At 58.5% G+C, this 18,387-nt stretch overlaps 1 protein-coding gene across 5 annotated transcripts in view; it reads right to left on the bottom strand.

Annotated features, from left to right (window-relative positions):
- Window positions 1-783: 783 nt before the first annotated feature.
- Window positions 784-18,387, bottom strand: part of NHSL2 (NHS like 2) — a 175,333-nt gene continuing 157,729 nt past the window's right edge. For 4 of the 5 annotated variants that reach the window (XM_039488717.1, XM_039488719.1, XM_039488720.1 and 1 more), the window contains exons 5-8: window positions 15,920-16,051; window positions 9,571-11,874; window positions 8,037-8,169; window positions 784-3,278 (exon numbers count right to left, since the gene is read on the bottom strand). In XM_039488717.1, the coding sequence (XP_039344651.1) occupies window positions 2,963-3,278; window positions 8,037-8,169; window positions 9,571-11,874; window positions 15,920-16,051 (2,885 nt within the window). In that variant the 3' untranslated portion in view covers window positions 784-2,962. The remainder of the gene's footprint in view (window positions 3,279-8,036; window positions 8,170-9,570; window positions 11,875-15,919; window positions 16,052-18,387) is intronic. The other variant, XM_039488718.1, reaches the window with a different exon arrangement.

Below are 18,387 nucleotides of genomic sequence, written 5' to 3'. Positions count from 1 at the left end.
GTTTCCCCCTACTTTTATTATGTTAAAAATATTAAGTGAGCAGGCTGGGTGTCTTTGATCAGTGTGTTCCTGCACCAGCAGCTCTCAGGACTGACAGGGAGTGAGGGGAAAGCAGGCTGGGGAAAGCATCTCATTTGGTAAAATATCAATACAGGCCCTTGGGACTCTGTAAGGTGCTGAGTCACCAGGAGTGCAGGGCGCTCACAGGATCGGGCCCCGACTCAGCAATGCAAACATTTCAATAGCTTTGCTTTAAAGCGAGCAATTCCCCAAACCCACTGCTGATTTGCTTCCGCGAGAGCACAGAGGCTGCGTGCGAGGGAGCTCACAGCGCTATGCGTGTGAAGGGGGGAACCTGACAGATGCATTCACAGAAATCGGACTTGTGAAAGCCTGTTGTGATTTGGAGGCATTTTGTATCCGATCCAGGTCTGCACAGCAGGAGCAGGGGCGGCTCTAGACATTTCGCCGCCCCAAGCACGGCAGCATGCCGCGGGGGGCGCTCTGCTGGTCGCCGGGAGGGCGGCAGGCGGCTCTGGTGGACCTCCCGCAGGCGTGCCTGCGGAGGGTCCGCTGGTCCCACGGTCCGCAGGTCCCGCGACTTTGGTGGACCTCCCGCAGTCACGCCTGCGGGAGGTTCACCGGAGCAGCGAGACCAGCGGACCCTCCGCAGGCATGGCTGCAGGAGGTCCACCGGAGCCGCCTGCTGCCCTCCCGGCGACCGGCAGAGCGCCCCCCGCAGCATGCTGCCCCATGCACGCACTTGGCGTGCTGGGGCCTGGAGCCGCCCCCGAACAGGAGGACGCTCAGGAGAGGGGAATCTGTTACCTGAAAGCCAAGAATGGGGCCAGAGCAAACCCCTGACCCAACATTCCTCTCCTTGGAGGGGTCTAAGAGGGGCCTGAGCCATAAAATCCAGTTATGGCTCAGGCACCTCTCAGACAACCCAAAGCTGACTAGCAGGGAGCAGGCCAGCCCGCCCAGGGGCTTGCAGTGCAAGTGCCAATGGGGAGTAGGGCACTGCCTGAGTGTGTGTTGGGGGCTGGGGATGGAAGCAGGCTGGGGCCTCGGCTCTTCAGTGATTGTCACCGCATTTAAGGGGGGGTTGGGCTGCTGCCAGGCAGCCTGTACACAACTCGGCCAGGATTTGTGCATCCTTGTCACATCAGCAGCCACCCACTGTGCGTGTGACAAGTGTGCACGGAGCAGGATGGCCCAGCTGTGCGCACATACAATACTCCTGTGTCACAGGAACATGGCGCCTGGCTCAGCTCAGGCGTAACTCCACCGAACGGCAGCCTGCCTGCATTGGAGGGACACACTAGAGCATGGGTAAAGTGTGTTTTGTGAGCAAGGTGACAGACTCCTCAGATATCCTAGAGGGAAGGCAGGCGGGCCAGTGGGAGATATCTGAGGTCAGATCAGATTGATAGGTAAGAGTTTGTCTTACGAAGGAAAATAAGCCATGCCTAGCACCTCCTGAGACACGATTCTCATCTGATTCACAGGAGAGGAGTGGTCTCATTCCTCAAGGCCAGCTACAATATGGTTTGGGCAGAACTCCCTGGGGCTGGTCTCTGGGATGCTTGGTGTCTGGGCAGGGAGGGCCATGCTGTGGGTTCCTCCCGTGCTCCATGCTAGTAGGACCCTAGACTCTCTAGACTGTTTCCAGCAGGGACAGGAGGAACCAGGCTCTGAAGATTCCTGGTGAGGCTGAGTCCGTGGCCTCCTATGATGCCCTTCAATCCTATAAGACACAGAGAGCCAGCGGAGGAGACACAAGCCATTTTGCCAATGACTCACCAAGTGCCTCTAGCTAAGTCAGTCTTCAGCAAGTTGCTTCAACCTTCATATTTTCTTTGCAGAAAAGCACTTCCTTTTGTAGGTCGGCTGGGCCAAAGTCATCCTGAACAGAATCCCAAGGGTAGCCAGGCTACACCAAGGATCCGTTTGCCCCAGGCACTCGCCATTTCAGGCCTTGGTCCTGCTAAGAGCATGTGGCCCCTTGTGCCCAGACAGATTCCCACGGGGCTGAGCACACAGCACTCATGGCAGGGCTGGGCCTAGCCTTGGCTTGCTCCCTCTCTGATTATCAGTGCTGGATGTTCCTTCCTTTTGGCTGACAACAGGCCCAGTTCTCTCCCTGCAGCATTACCAGGGGCTGGCAGCTGGCATCGAGTTGATGGTGGAAGCTCTCAGAAGAGCGTTAGAACTGGCCAGTGAGTGACTGAGGGTCGCTTTGGTTGAACAATGGGTCTGAAGCATCTCGGTTCTTCCAAAGCAACCTACATTCTAACTGGCCTTTCCGTCTCTGCTGCCGGGAATTTCCATCTGTTCAGCTCAACTCAACACTGGGGACTTTGCCCAGGGAATGAAAATTACAAGATCAAATGAAAGAGAAAAAACATCATCAACATTTTGCATGATCAAAGCCATTTAAAGTACCACACGCCAAAGCGACTAAACAGTTTCAAGCTAGCTTCGTCGTGGACACTGGGTTACAACTGGGGCTGAACTGGAGTCCATTTGCAGAGCCCCAAAGAGCAGGAGGGAAGTCCACATTTGTCATCAGACCCTGGGAATGAATGGGAAGCCCACTATCATCTGATGATGGCCCTGCTCATGATGACCGATGTCTGTCTTCTCCATTCCACAGCCGTCTCCTTCCACTGTATCTCCACCAGAAATGATGCCAGGAGCCGACTGCACAGGGGTACGGGCTCTGTAGTTAAGACATTTACCTTCCGTCTGCTGGAGTCCCCAGGGAGACACAAAAAAGATTCGTAAATTGCCAATAAAGAAAGGAAAAAAATGATACAAATCCCAGCAGGACAGGATGTCCTCACAGCACCAGCCTGGGAGGGTGCAGCCCCTGCAGCTGAAGTTGGGCTTTGAAGAGCCAGCATAAAACTCCCAGCAATGCTGTCTCCACCCCTCCCTGGCCAGGATGAACTCGGGGTGGTCAGGGCTGGGTTCTGGCACCACTTGGGTTGTCTAACTCAGGGGCAAACTCCATCATGACCCTCCGAGCCAGCGGATTTGTGCTCTTGAGAAGCTCTGCTGCGGAGGTGCGAGTCCCGGGACTGGTCTTGCTGCCTTTCTTCTGTAGCAGGGCCTTGAAGTCTTCATTCCGACTGGAGGCTCTGCCGGGGCCACCCCCCACTGGGGGGGACTCACAGGCTGGGAGCTCAGCTGGGTTCTTCACTGGGGAGTGAGAATTCTGCCTGCTGCCAAAGGCGTCTCCTGGCTCCTTCCAGCCCAGCAGCTTCCTCTTCGACCTAAAGACAAAAGAAGCCTATGGTTGGCGTGCTGTGGTGGTGTGTGCCAGTTCCTGAGGTGGGGGCGCTCGCAAAGGGACATTCCCCACAATCCCCAGGCAGATGGCTGCATCCCACCCATAACTGTGGTTTATGCCTGACCCCCAGACATGTGGCTGTGCCCCCACTGCAACCCAGAAATGTTTCATCCACTGGAAACTTACGTATAACAGCAAATCCAACATGGCCAATCAGTGCCAAGAGATGCAGAACCCAGTTACTTCACTGAGCTCCATGGCATAACATAGAATAGAACAGGGGTTGGCAAACTTTCAGAAGTGGTGGGCCGAGTCTTCATTCGTTCGCTCTAATTTAAGGTTTTGTGTGCCGGTCATACATTTTAACATTCTTAGAAGGTGTCTTTCTATAAGTCTATAATATATAACTAAACTATTGTTGTATGTAAAGTAAATAAGGTTTTTAAAATGTTTAAGCAGCTTCATTTAAAATTAAATAAAATGCAGAGCCCGCCGGACCGGTGGCCAGGACCCGGGCAGTGTGAGTGCCACTGAAAATCAGCTCATTTGCTGGCTGCCCAGGGCTCTCTGTGGAGCTGCAGTGCTGCCCAGCGTCCTGGAGAGAAATCCGTCCAGGCTTTAGAGCCGTGTGACGTTGCGCTCTATATGATTTTATGAAAGTATGCTGATGAGTGTGAATATAATGTAACTAAAATATGCTTCATGCAAAAGGTCTCTTGTAAGGTATCCTTACAAAGCTTATAATCTACTGAGTGTGGTCATCCTATTTGTATGTATGTATCATTCTTTTATCTGAAACTAGAAATATGAAATATAACTCTGAGGGCCAGTAGTGTAGCTAGGGGGAAGAGAGGGCAGCAGCCGCTCCCCCACTGAGCACAAGTGGTGCTTTCTCAATTTCCGGGCGCCTTTGTACTCACCCAGGGGAGCGATTAAAAAAAAAAAAGGTGCCACCCCCTGCGGCGCTTTTATTTTACTCACCCGGAGGCACTCCGGGTCTTTGGCTGCGGGACCTTCACTCACTCCGGGTCTTGGGGAGCATTTAGGTGGCGGGACTTTCAGTGCCGCCGAAGACACCCGGTGCGAGTGAAGGGCCCACTGCCGAAGACCTGGAGCGCCGCTGGGTGAGTAAAAGCGCCACAGTGGGTGGCACCTTTTTTTTTATTGCTCCCCCTGTTCCCTCCACCTGGCTATGCAACTGCTGAGGGCCTATTGTAATTATGCAAAGTGTGGGCCATTAATGGTGGTTTGGAATCTTGATGGCTCCCATCAACCAGGACAACTGACTGTGGATGGCTCTGTTTGCAGGCAGGCCTTCCTGTGAGTCAGGCTGGGAGGAATGAAGGCTTGGGGTCTTACAGTGACATGTGATCATGTCACCTGAACTGGAGAAGGTGGTGTGGGAACCCAGAGGGAAAAAGGATTCCCGCATTATGCAAAAGACATATAAGTGGATGGAACAGAACAGGGGTCAGCAACCTTTCAGAAGTGGTGTGCCGAGTCTTCATTTATTAACTCTCATTTAAGGTTTTGCATGCTGGCATGGGTGGCAAGTTTGTAAAAATTTTGGTGGTGCCCAGAACCTGGCCCCCAACTCCGCCCCCCCAAACTCCGCCCCCACCTGCCTAAGGCTCTGGGAGGGGGCTCGGCGGGGGAGGTCTGGGGTGCAGATCCTGGGCTGCGGATTAGGGTGCAGGAGAGGTGCAGAGTGCAGGCTTTGGGATGGAGTTTGGGTGCTGGGTGCAGGCTCTGGGCTGGGGCAGGGGGTGGGTGTGCAGGAGGGGGTGAAGGGTGCAGGCTTTGGGATGGAGTTTGGGGTTGGGAAGGGGTGTGTGGGAAGGGGGAGGGAGTTTGGGGATAGGAGGGAGTGCAGGGTGAGGGCTGTGGGGCTGAGGGCTGTGGATGATACAGGAGGGGGCTCAGGGCTAGGGAAGAGGGTTGGGCTGTGGGGTGAGGGCTGTGGATGAGGGGTTCATGATGCGGGGGGGCTCAGGGCTAGGGAAGAGGGTTGGGCTGTGGATGAGGGGTTCATGATGTGGGGGGGCTCAGGGCTGGAGCAGAGGATTAGGGTGCAGGAGGATGAGGGCTCTGGCTGGGGCTTGGGGATGAGGGGTTCATGATGCAGGAGGGGGCTCAGGGCTAGGGCAGAGGTTTGGGGTGTGGGGTGAGGGCTGTGGGGCTGAGGATGAGGGGTTCATGATGTGTGGGGGCTCAGGACAGGGGCTGAGGTTTGGGGTGTGGGGGGATGAGGGCTCGGGGTGGGGATGAGGGTTTGGGGCGTAGGGGAGGCTCAGGGTAAGGGCAGCCTGCCTTGCCATTAGTGAATGGCAGGCACTAGGACCCTGCGGCCGCAGACAGCAGTTCTGCTGGGAGCCCTGCGGCAGCAGAGAGCGGGCAGGATAGAGGCGCAGTGCTGCTTTCTGTAAGGCAGGGACGCGACGGGGTGTGACGAAGGGGGGGACACGCGGGGGGGCAGGTGGGGGCTGAGACCTGCTCCAGGCAGGGTCGCGGCGGCGGGGGGAGACCTGCGGGGGCCGGGGCCCGATCCAGGCAGGGCCGGGGGAGACCCAGCTCCAACTATTGCTGGAGCAGAGCACCCAGCCCTGAATATTCCTGGAGCCCGGGCACCGCACAAACATATAACCTGCCGCCTATGCATGCCGGTAATACATTTTAACATTTTTAGAAGGTCTCTTTCTATAAGTCTATATTACATAACTAAACTATTGTTGTATGTAAAGTAAACAAGGTTTTCAAAATATTTAAGAAGCATCATTTAAAATTAAATTAAAATGCTGATCTTACGCCACCAGCTTGCTCAGCTCGCTGCCAGGCTCACCTAGGCCGGCAGCGGGCTGAGCAGGGCCTGCAGCCAGGACCCCAGACCTGGGAGGGGGGGGGGGGGAGTTTCAGGGGTCAGGGCCGAGGGCTGGGGGGGTGTTCAGGGCAGAAGGCTGGGGTGGGGTGGGGTTTCAGGGATCAAGGCAGAGGGCTGGGGTGTGTGGGGGTATAGGGCAGAAAGCTGGGTGTGGGGTTCAGAGCAGAGGATGGGGCTGTGGGGTGCAGGGCAGAGGATGAGGGTGTGGGGTGCAGAGCAGAGGGCTAGGTGCGTGGGGGGGGTCACGGCAGAGGGATGGGGCTGTGAGGGTGCAGGGCAGAAGGCTGTGGGGGGGGGTTCAAGGGTCAGGGCAGAGGGCTGGGGGCATGGGGGGTGCAGGGCAGAAGGCTGAGTGTGTGTGTGTGGGGGGGGGGTTAGGGCAGAGGGGTGGGGTGCTCGGCTCGTAGGGGTGCTCCCAGCCCCCTGCCCTGAGCGGCTCATGGCAGGGGGCTGGAAGGGATATGCCCTGTTTCACCCCCTTCCCCATGGCCCCGTCCCTACCTCTCTCTGCATCCTCTACAGAGCTGCCTGCACGCTGCCGCTCTTCCCCCTCCCCTTCGCTAGGGCCATCAGCTGATTGGCGCAGGGAAGGAGAGGGGGAGGGGCAGGAAAGCACCACGCTGGGGGAAGAAGTGGGGGAAGGGGAAGCTTGGCTGCCACAGGACGAGCTTCTGCCTCCTGCCCCTGCAGGGGAGAGCGGTGGGTGAGGGGGCTGAGTGGGACTGGGGGCCGGGACCGCGGCAGACAGCTGCGTGCCATTCAAAATCGGCTTGCGTGCCGTAGGTTGCCGACCCCTGGAACAGAACAAAAGGGGCCGGCTATCATGAGAACTCCCTTAGCTACTACCTGAGCTGGAACAAGGGCTGTACCAGGGAAAAGGATTGTGCCCAGACTAGAAAAGCGTCCAGTCTGTGAAATAAACTTATTGAAACATCTCTGAGGGTGAGATTTTATCTGTATTCAGGTTTCTTACTGTATTAGACATAGACTTGCGCGTTCTATTTTATTTTGCTTGGTAATTCACTTTGTTCTTTCTTCTGTCTGCTATTACTTGGAACCACTTAAATTCTACTTTCTGTATTTAATAAAATCACTTTTTACTTATTAATTAACCCAGAGTATGTATTAATACCTGGGGGCGGGGGGAGGCAAACAGCTGTGCATATCTCTCTATCAGTGTTATAGAGGGTGAACAATTTATAAGCTTTATACAGGGTAAAATGGATTTATATGGGGTTTAGACCCCATTGGGAGTTGAGCATCTGAGTGTTAAAGACAGGAACACTTCTTAAGTTGCTTTCAGTTAAGTCTGCAGCTTTGGGGCACATGGTTCAGACCCTGGGTCTGTGTTTGCAGCAGGCTAGCGTGTCTGGCTCAACAAGACAGGGTGCTGGAGTCCCAAACTGGCAGGGAAAGCAGGAGCAGAAGTAGTCTTGGCACATCAGCTGGCAGATCCCAAGGGGGGTTCTGTGATCCAACCCGTCACACCGGCCTCTCGATGAGCAACGGGTCCAGCACCACCAGAGTGGCCGGGGCTTGCTGCAGAAGGCCCTGAGTGCCCTGAGACACACAGCTAGAACTGGGGTGCCATGCTACAGCCATCTCTCTTGCCCTAGTCTGCTCAGGGCACTCAGTGCTTGGGGTGGGGGCCAGGCCAGTAGCCCAGGAGACAGAGGGGCCTTGTTTATCCTCACAGCTGGGACTGGCCTCACCCAGATGAGTTTATCTCCATGGCCTGCTCAGTCCTCGGCTCTGCGGAGACCAGCCCCCAATAACTGCCTGCTAGGCCAGAGACTCCCAGAGGCCAACGGCGGGGTTAATGTGACGGGGGTGTGGGTTTTCCATTCACAACGTGGCTGGTACCTGTGGATGACAGTAAATAGATCCTCTGTCGTACGGGTCGTCACAAATACATCGTCATCCTCTTCCACTATCGACTCAGCTGTTTTGTCACTTACAAAACTCCTCTCATCAGCGCTGAGCTCCACGGAATCGCCTAGATAGAGGGAAGAAGAGCCGTGAGCTGGGCTTGCTGAGAGCAGGATGGAGTGGCGGGCGGCCTTTCCCAAGAAAAGTGTGGAGTCAACCCCTTGGAGCAAGCTGAGGATACCTGTATACATATGTGTGCCTGGCCTGGGCACCTCTAGGTAACCTGGCTCTGCACATTCCTGTGGCTCAACAGGAGCAGAATCCCAGAATTAGTGCCAGCAGCACCTGTCCTGCCTGCCTCCCCGGGCACTGCGACTGACCAGATGGCATGAGCACGCAGCTCCGCTTCCTGCACACACGTACCACCCGGGAGACACCTGGGCTATAATGAGACTCAGGTAATGAGCAGGCAGGGCTCTGATCCTGCAGTCCTCGCACAGGCATCTCTGGCTGCTGGCCATGGGAGGTCTCTGGCTGGGCATCCCAGGGTGCCCTGGCCACATCCTGGCATGGCCTGCCAGCTCTGCTGAGCACTTCTCACCATTACACCCCCTCTGGGGAACGCACCCCACCCTGAGTGGGCTGTGGGGAAACGTGGCAGAGAGGAGCCAGCCGCAGCAGTAGCTGCAGCCAAAGTCAGGGCTCCTCATGTGCACAGAACTCGCTGCAGCGCAGCTGGATGTTCTCTGCCCTGTGCTCACCGGCTGTTTGTCCAACCCCTCTTCCCCCAGCCTCACTCCACATCCCCCCCTTACCCTCCTCCTCCCTCCCAAGTAGATGAACCCTTCTTAAGTGCCTCCCCACTTGCTGCCCTGCCATGGGTCGCTCTGCTGGGGTGTTCTGCCCCTTCCCCATGTCTGCCCTGGCTAACGGACCATGAGAACTGTCTGCGATGCTGTGTCTGTACAGCGCCTAGCACAACAGGGCCCATCGGCACCATTGCAATGGACATATTAGCTAATAATACCCCCTTCCCCTCCTCAGCCAAGGGAGCCTTCCTGCGCCCCTGGAGCGGGCAGGCCAGGAGAGACCTGCTGACAGGAGCCCAGCAAGCCAGTGTCAGGACCAGGGCTAGACTAGTCAGCTGCTACCTGTCTGCCAGTGCTCACCCTGCCCTTCAGGGCAGCCCACGTCCCTTGCAGACACGTTTCTCTCTCTGCAGGGTCTGTTACAACTCTGTGCTGGTCAGCAGCTGCCATGCTCTGCCACAGAGGTGGCTGCTTTTCAAGGTGGGGCAATCCCTGTGCAACAGCGTGGGTGGAGCTCTGGGGTCTAACACTGACGCTGTCGAATGGTGTCTGGCCATGCCGCAAGGAGCTGCGTGGCCAAGGCTGTGTGCCCAGGTGTGCAGTGAGCCACGCAGAGGCAGCAGCCAGACGCCCCAGCTAGCTGCACATGGCAGCGATTCCCAAGCCATGCCCGGGCTGCTGGGGGGGTGTGGGGGTGGCAGAGCATCTGTGACACTGACCTGCAGGAATCTCCCCAGGCGTGGCAGCAGCTGATGGGCTCGAGTTCTTCCCCATGGCCTCGGGTGATGGCAGGTAGTCTGCGTCTGGGTCACAGCAGCTGGTGTCCTCGTGCAAGGTGATGATGGGGCTGGGTGTTAGCCTGGGATCCCCTGGGCAGGCTCCCAGGTGGGGCGGAGGAGGGGTGAGTGGTAGGTACAGCACACTGGGCTTCTTGGGGACGGGGGGTGGGACTTTGGCTTTCCTCTTCTCCCCCTCGGGCCCATGGGGGGCGCCGCTCCTCTCCAGCTGGGCTCTGGTTTCCTCCTCCAGGCTGCTCTGGGACAGTCGCCGCAGTCCTGAGAAAAAGATCCCTGGGCAGCCCTGGGAGGGCTCTAGTGGAAAGGGGGGCTCTCCAGGGCTCCTGGCCTCTGGGCTCCTCTTAGGCTTGGGTTTCCGAATGACCATGTAGATGTCCTGCAGCCCCCTCTCCTGGGCAGAGGTGCCCTGTGGCGTGGGTGGGGAGGTGGGAGATGCCAGGGGAGACTCCTCCTGCAGAGATGGGGGCTTGGCCATGATGTTTGGGGGCCGTTTGGCCAGTGGTGGCTTCTCTGCAACGGGCGGCTTTGCTTTCCTTCCCAGAAGTGGTATGGCGTCGCCCCCATGCTCCTCGGCATGGTCTGGACTGTCCAGGTCATCCTCTGGCTCAGATCTGCTGACGGAGCGCAGGCGCACGGACCTCAGGTCCGACTGGGTGACCATGGGCATGACGGGCTGGATCGGGCTCGTCTTTGGGCCAAGCTTGGTCCCGAAGGTAGAGTCCGAATGATGCCTGCTCACCTTGGTCTTCCCCTTGAGTGAGATCTTCAGCCCAGAAAGGTCCAGGTGCGTCAGCGGCGTAACAGGCAGGTCGAAGGAGAGCCGGGGCTTGGGGCTTTTTTCCATGGGTGATGGAGGGGGCAGGGAGGACTTCCTTTCGGGCACCAGTGGTCTCACCCTGACGGCCTGGTGGGGAGAGTGCCCGAGAATCGCCGAGGTGGGGATGGTCGGTGTTGGGGTCTCCGACTGGCTGGAGTAGCCACTGGAGGGGGACATCAGCCTCGCGGGCTGCCCTGGGGAGGAGATCTTTAGCTCCACTTCCGTGGAGAGCTGGGAGGGCGTAGTGGCCCTGGAAATGGAGGGGGAGGGGAGGGACTCGGAGCTGCCCTGGGTCTTCGTGCATTCGATCACAGTGGTACCCGTGGCAGTACTGGAACCGGACAGGGACCGGTAGGGATCGCTCGCTTTCCAGTCTGCGAGGCACCAGTGCTGGGAAAAATGCCCACCGTCCAGGTCCCTGGCAGGAGGCACTGCTGTGTTACCCTGGGTGTCCGTGGGCACCATGCCACGGCCCTGAGGATCTAAGGGGAGACAAAGGCTCTTGGGCCGCAGCTCCTTTGGCAGCACTGTGCCAGGCTCTGTGCTGAGCCCCTGCCCATCTTTAATCAGTGAGACGCTGCGCATGGGGGGAGACGGCTTCTTCTTCGCCTTCTTGAGAGAGATGCTCTTGGAGCGGCGCCTCCGCTGGGCATCCTGCTCCACCCCCAGGGAGACATTGTCCGTGCTGGTGCTGCCCTCAGAGCTGGCGCTGGGGTAGCTCAGGGCGTAGGTCCCGCTGCCTCTCCTGTTCTCAGGGTAAGTGATGTCCACAGAGCAGAGCGAGCCTGAGTCTGTGGGCACAGACAGTGACCTCTCGCGGAAGGGGCAGGCCCTGACTCCCAGCTCCAGCCGGGAGGGTGTGGCCTCTTCTGCGCCACCGGCCAGGAAAGTCACCTTGGCCTCTCTCCCCTCAGGTATCTGGCTGCTGGCAGCATTCAGTGAGGACTCTGGAGCAGTGCAGGGGAACGCATGGGGCCCATTGCTTCCTGGCTGCTCGTCTTTCGCGATGAAGAATGAGGCCGCACCGTCGCAGCACTCAGGCGAGCCTAGGGCTGGAGACTCCAGGAAGCCGCCGGGTGAGGGATATGTTGCGTCCTCCTCAGCCAGGCTCAAGCAGTTGAAGGAAGCCGTGTTCCAGGGAGGGGAAAAGGTGGTGTCCTTTGGCCCATTGCAGGCAGGGCTGGTGCAAGCCATGGTTGTGCTCTCCATCCTGGCAGGAGGCTGGTAGCAGCGCTCCTGCAGGCCTCCCCCAAGGTCACTGAATGTCTTTCTCAGTGGCGCTGCTAGGGGCTGCGGGGTGCAGGGCTGCCGGGACACGCTCTTCCCATTTGCAGCCTCAGGGACAAAGCTGCAGGAGACCGACTCCCCTATGGTTGTGTGCGGCATGAACGTGGGGCCGTTGCTGCTGCCTGCAGGGACAGACACAAGGACAGGTCAGCGCTGAGCGAACGGCTAGTGGAGCTCCGGCCGCAGGATGGGCTAGCAAGCTGCACACTCACCCACTGCCCACGGAGAGCTCTGGGAATGACACTCACACCTACCTGCACCACACTTGGCAGGCGCAGGTCTGTGCAGCACCCAGAGCCCTGGCTGGCCTGCACTCTGACCTGCTACCGGGTGTCAGCGCCTGGCCTCTGAACAGAGCGAGAGCTGGGCCTGCCCTGAACAGAGGAGACCCTCCATGTGACAATCTCCTTCTTGCCATGCAAGGCAGGCTTAGCCATCTGCAGCATCAGTGCCCAACTCTGCACAGTCCTGCGTTCATGTAGGGGAGGAGTGGGACGGGGCAGGCAGGGGGATGGATGAGCTGTTCTCTCTGTCCTCCTGCCCCAATAGTGGAGCAGAGACCTTGGCCCTGCTAGGTCAGGTGCAGTGGAGCCAGTGTGGAAGGCCAGGGTTCCTGTAGGAATGACCCTGTTCCCCAGGGTCCAGGCAGACCCTTGGGGATGCACCAGCTTTAGGAGCCTGCATAGAGGGTTTCTCTGGGGAGGATCTGACCAGCGGGTTCCAGTCTGGACAACCTGGCTATGCGGGTCTAAAGGACATAGCTGGTCTAGAGCTGTGCCCAGCCCTTGCCTTGCGGCAGAATGCGCAGCTGGGGGCTGCTGACTCCCAGGGAATCAGAGCCACTGCTGGAGGTGGTGGGGAACAGAAGTGCCCCAAATCCACCAGGGGCAGAGGAAGCGAATGCTGGGGAAAGCCAAGGGCCCTGCACTGGCACCTACAGCTTACCCCTGAACATTAGGAAGGGGCACAGGAATGAACCCCCAGGTGCCTCCAACGTTGCAATTTAACATGGCTGGATGCAAGCCCCCTTCCTGGGTGCAGGCTTTGGCATCACTTCCCTACCCCAGGGATGGGAGAGCACCCACTGTCTGGTACTGTCTGCTGGGCCTTGCGGTCCCCCATAGTGAATCCATGCAGGCCTGCAAGTTCCAGAGGGGCTCCCCCAAGACGGGCCAGAGCAGGGGCCTTTCCACCGGGGGGTGAGAGAGGGCAGGAGCCCTGAGAAAGGCATCACCCCTCACTTTCTGCCCCTGGTGAGAACTCCTAGGGCGGGAGGTACTTCACCCCACTGGTGACACCAGACTCAGACTTGCCCTCCCTCCTGAATTAGCTGTTCAGAGCTCCCTGCAAAGCAAGACACCCCCCTGTGCTCTGCTCCCCGCTCATCCCTAGGGCTTTCAGGGCAGAGCTCTCCACACAGCACAGCAGCACCCGGGCTAACGAGAGGCCAGGCCTGAGAAGCGTGGAGCAGCCTCTGCTCCCAGTGACAGCTGTGCATGCAGCACCTCGCAGGACCGGGTTCCCTGGGTCAAGCACATGGAGCCATGTAGCTGCTGCTCCCTCCAGGGACTCCTTGCTGTGACCCAGCAAGGGTTGCAGGGCAGGAGCTCCTCCTGCCCTGGACTGGCCAGGGAGATGGGGGTTTACAGCTGCAATCAGGTTAGGGGCAGGATCTGGCTGGGTTGAAGTCTCACAAGCTGTTCTCACCAGGTTTTGGCCAAATCCAGCCTGGATCTGGAGATCGGGCCCCTCTGGACTGGAGGCAGCTGGACCCAGAAAGGATGGTTACCTGTTCCGTAACTGGCGTTCTTCGAGATGTGTTGCTCAGGTGTATTCCACAGTAGGTGTGCGTGCTTGCCACGTGCACCAGTGCCGGAAGTTTTTCCCTTAGCAGTACCCGTAGAGGGGAGCACTGCTGCGACCCCTGGGGTGGTGCCTCTATATCGCGCTATAAGGGGCGCTGTGCACTCCCCCCACCCTTGGTTCCTTCTTGCCAGACAACTCCGACAGAGGGGAAGGAGGGCGGGATGTGGAATATACCTGAGCAACACGTCTCGAAGAATGCCAGTTACGGAACAGGTAACTGTCCTTTCTTCTCCGAGTGATTGCTCATGTGTATTCCACAGTAAGTGACTCCAAGCTATATCTGATGGAGGTGGGTAGGAGTTTAAGGGTTTCCGGGACGGAGTACCGCACTACCAAACCCGGCGTCATCCCATGTTTGGGAGACGATCGCATAATGCGAAGAACAGGTAACTAGAGAAGCTGCAGTAAGGCTGGAGCATGAAGTTCCAACTACCTTCACTGGCGGCAAGAAGGGACTGAGGGTGGGGGGAGTGCGCAGCTCCCCTTATAGCGTGATATAGAGACGCCACTCCAGGGGTCGCAGTGGTGCTCCCACCGTACGGGTACTGTTAAGGGAAAAACTTCCAGCACTGGTGCACATGGCGAGCATGCACACCTACTGTGGAATACACCTGGGCAATCGCTCGAAGAAGAATGGCAGGAGAGAGGTGAACTCGAGGCAAACTTCCCCCAGCCCACAATGGAGAGGGACTGGGATTGCAGGCGCCAGCCCCAGCTCCAGCTCCAATGCTCTGCTCAATGCATCCTGGGGCGTGGGGTGGGAAAGTCTGATTGCTGTCTCCCTAGGCTCCTGTCTCTGAGATGGGTCCCAATCCCAGCCACAGCCTCCTCTGGGGCCGGGCCTGACCTGGCCCCCACAGATCCCAATGTGGATGGGGTGCTGTTGTTTTGAGGGGGTGTGGGGAGCAGGACAAGTCCCGAGACGCAAGGAGCCTCCCTTCCCATGGCTTGCAGCATGCCTAGCTTTGCAGCACGGCTTGCAGCATGCCTTCTCACTCCTGACCTGCCGGGTGACTCCTGCCCTACGGCCCACAGCACAGCTAGCAGCTCCCTCTGGCCTCTCTGGAGGGCGGTGCCAAGGCCTCTCCCCTCTGAGCTGGAGTACAGGCCAGTCGTGAGTGATCTCCCATCCCAGAGGAACCCTCCCGTCCTGCTAACTCCTGCCCAGCCCAGCCCGCAGCACCAGCCCTGGTGGTGAGCAGAGCCAGGACTGGGCTGGGTTGCACAGAAAGGGAATTCTTTGTGCCCAGGCTGCCGGACACACCCCATGAGGTTCCCTCAGGTTCCCTAGCATCAGCCAGTGGGTGGCTCCCAACATCCTGCTCTGGAATCACGGAAGAGGCTGGACTCCAGGGCTGAGGTGCAACTCTCTGGGGAAGAAGCTGCTTGTGCCACCAGAGATCTAGCTGTCATTTTACCTCCGCTCCCTTCCAAGAGCCAGTGTGAACAGAGCCCAAATTACCCCTAATCACTTGTCAAGAGAGATTATTTCACAGAGGAGCTGTCAGGAGGGTGAGCCCAGAACAAAAGCACTGGCTTCCTGGCAACAGCTCCCCTCGCACTCCCAGCAACTGCACTGCCAAATCCAGCAGGGAGCTGGTGCTGCAAACCAAGGGCCATCAGGGCAGCAGACCCTGAACTCTGTCCTCAGCCTGGGCTCCCCAAGGCTCAGATCCGAGAGGAGCTGCACACCCACCTCTTCCGGTGCTCAGCACCCTCCAGCCAGGCCCCTGGTGCTCACCCAGGGCACCCGCACCCAGGACCATCAGAACTAGTGGGCACTTCAGAAAATGTGGGCCCAAATGACTGGCCCACGGTCACATGGCAAGGCCCAAGCAAGGCCAGGAATCCCACCCCGGGCACCTGTTCCAGGCCCCTACATGATGGACCAGCTAACCCTGCTCCCCAGCTCAGGGTGCCAAGCTGTAGCTCCTGGGATCCCCCTCCTGGGCTGGGGTAGCCAGGGGCATGTAGGACATGTACCTGGAAGAGGGGTTCTGGCTGCCTGGCCTCAGAGCTGGAGAAGGCTGATCAGATCTCTGAGCTGCCCGGCCTGGCCTGAGCTCCCTAAGGTGTTAAACCAAGGCTCTGTGTGGAGTCCCAGGCTGCTCCTTCAGTGAGCAAATCTCTGGCAGCGGGAGTGGCCCCGCCCGCAAATGAGGGCAGCCTGCAGTCAGCTCTGGCTGCACGGCCCCTAGCATGGCCTGGGGACACCTTCCCTTAGGAGTCATGTTCCTGGCAGTCCCTGAGTGCTCTCTAGCCTGGGACAGGGGAGAGCAGCCATACAGTTGTTGTTGTCACCTTGGTCTCGCAGCGCGAGGTTAGGGAATCCGATAATGGTCCGTCTCCGCCGCAGCGTGGACTTGGGGTTCACCGCGGTCTCTGTGTTAAACAAGGAGTGCCGCGCACTTGCGTGCCTATCAAAATGCTGTCCTGTAGCCAAAACAAACACACTGTACATGGCAGCAAGCAGGGGGCATGGAGAACGCCCGGCCCGGCCCTGGCCTGGCTGCTCAGGCCACGTTCTCCCTGCGTTAACACCCCAATTCGCTTGCCTAAGGCTGCGTTGCACTGTGGTGAATTTGACTCAGGGTTTATAACAAAGGGCTCTGCTCTTTCCCCCGTGTTGTTTCTGTGTGAGCGCGAGGGCTCTATGCTGGAGCACGCAGGCAGCCGTGGGGCAAGGGCCGGGCAGGGAGGGGGGTGCCAGGGTTTATGAGTGGTGTTTGGGGAGGTACCAGGCATGGGGGGTGGGGAGGGGGGTCACACTAGGAAACTGCAATCACCAGCACAGCAACACAAATGGTGAGCCACTGTCCTGGAGCCAGGCAGGCTGCAGGGCAACATGTGGCAAGGTGTGGGGACGCTCACAGGACAAGACGTGTGTTCACATATGTACATATTTACAAATGTGTGAGTGTGAGGCAGAGACATGCTGCTGGGTACAGCGTTTTGGACATGTGCTTGGGATGCATGCCTTGGTCATGAATGACATACTCCAGGGGAGTCCTACGGGTCACCCACATGCTGTCTGCCCACCCCTACTCTGCTTTCGCCAGGGACTCCAGACAAGCCACTCTGCAGATCTGTGACTCAGCCAGAGTGTGTTTATGGGCATTATCTGGAGATGCCCGACTCTCATAGGCCCCACTGCATGGCCTCAGGAGAGGAGTATGAAACCCCCAGAAAGGCGCTGATGGGGCAGACACCAGGTCACAAGCCTCAGGGCTAGAAACCAAGGCCTTGTCCCACTGGAAAGGGCACTGCTGGCTCCCTACGGCATAGAGCTCAGGTGTGTGTTGGTGAGCAGCCCTCACACCCATTGCTGGTTTGGAGCGCTGGACTTCGGGGCAGGCGCCCTCACCCCAACTCCCCAGGGATCACACCGCACCTCCTAGTGGCAAGCCAATGGCCATTTTATAATTGCCTGCTGGACAAAAGAGGAAGGCGGTCAGGCCAGCCCCTGCTCTTTGCTCTGGGAGCCAGCCCCTCGCCTGCCCCTGGCTGTCCAGGAGGCTGAGGGGTTGATGCCAGGATCAGGTTGGCGCTCAGGGAGAGGGGCTGGTTAGCAGCCAGACACAGGCCTTTGGAGAGAGATGGCATGATGGATGGATGAATGACTTCTGTGGGGCCTCACACATGCTGCTGGGCAAGCCAGCCACGGGGAACACAGAGACAACTGAGACGTGCTGATGGAGATATGATGTATCGGAAGCCACTGAGACCCATCCCCACCCCTCTTGGAGACCCTGGTGCTGGGCAGGAGGGCTCAGGGGCAGTCCAGTGACAAAGGGCCAGAGACACGCTTGGCAGGTTCTCCCCACACGTGGGCCGGGCTGAGGGCCTGGCTCCAGGCGTCTGATGGGGTGTGAAGGGAGGAGTCAAGGGGCCGAGCAGGCTCCTCTGAGGCTCCATACAGGTCTCGTGTGGCTCCAGCCCTGATCTCCAACAGGGCCTTATCGCAGCCTGGACACTGCTAGGGAGGGGCAGGCGCCTCACCAGGCCAGCAGGAGGGTGCATGGGTATGTGCCCTCCCAGTCAGCTCTGGAGCAGGGTGCTCATGCAGTGCCTGGGGAGGGAGGGCGTGGGTGGGTGGGAGCTAGTTTCCTCCAGAACCCAGGTAGTTTGGTGCTGCTGAAGGCCCCATGCTGAGCAGAGCTGTTGCCGGCAGCCAGTGCTCTGCAGCCTCACATTCCTGCCAAACACACGAGTTCCCCTGCATGGATGGATGGTCTCAACCACTGCGAGAACCAAGGTGACAACAGAACACACCGACTGGTTAGCTCTGAGACACTCGTTAGATGATGCAGATGACACTGGATTAACTTAATGACGTGGCTAGCAGGTCAAAAATGAAGGGTGATGTTATGGGTGGTAAAATACATGGGCAAGAACAAAGCACAGAAATGCTGCCCTGCAAACTGCGCCCCACTGAGCCCTCCCCTTGGCCTGGCTACTGAGCATGATTCCACCCTCTTGATAACCCACAGCACATGTGGGCCAATAGCATCCCTGCAGGCCAGCCCCTCTTTCCTGTGCTTGGCCCTGCCTCCCCACATTGCTGCAGGCTGGCCCCTCCTCCCTGTGCCTGGCCCCACCTCCCCAAATCGCTACAGGCCAGCCCTGCCTCCCCACATCACTGCAGGTCTCCCTGTGCCTGGCCCCACCTCCCCACATTGCTGCGTTTCAGTTTTACAAGATCTATGCACTTTCCCTGGCAGTGGCATCACAGCGCCTGGGGCTCAGAGCCAGCAGCACTTGCTGTGCCC

This window comes from Mauremys reevesii, linkage group 9, assembly GCF_016161935.1.
Source record: "Mauremys reevesii isolate NIE-2019 linkage group 9, ASM1616193v1, whole genome shotgun sequence".
NCBI lineage: Eukaryota > Metazoa > Chordata > Testudines > Geoemydidae > Mauremys > Mauremys reevesii.
Note: the sequence above shows the minus strand (reverse complement) of the source record. Positions and strands in the feature narration are given on the sequence as shown.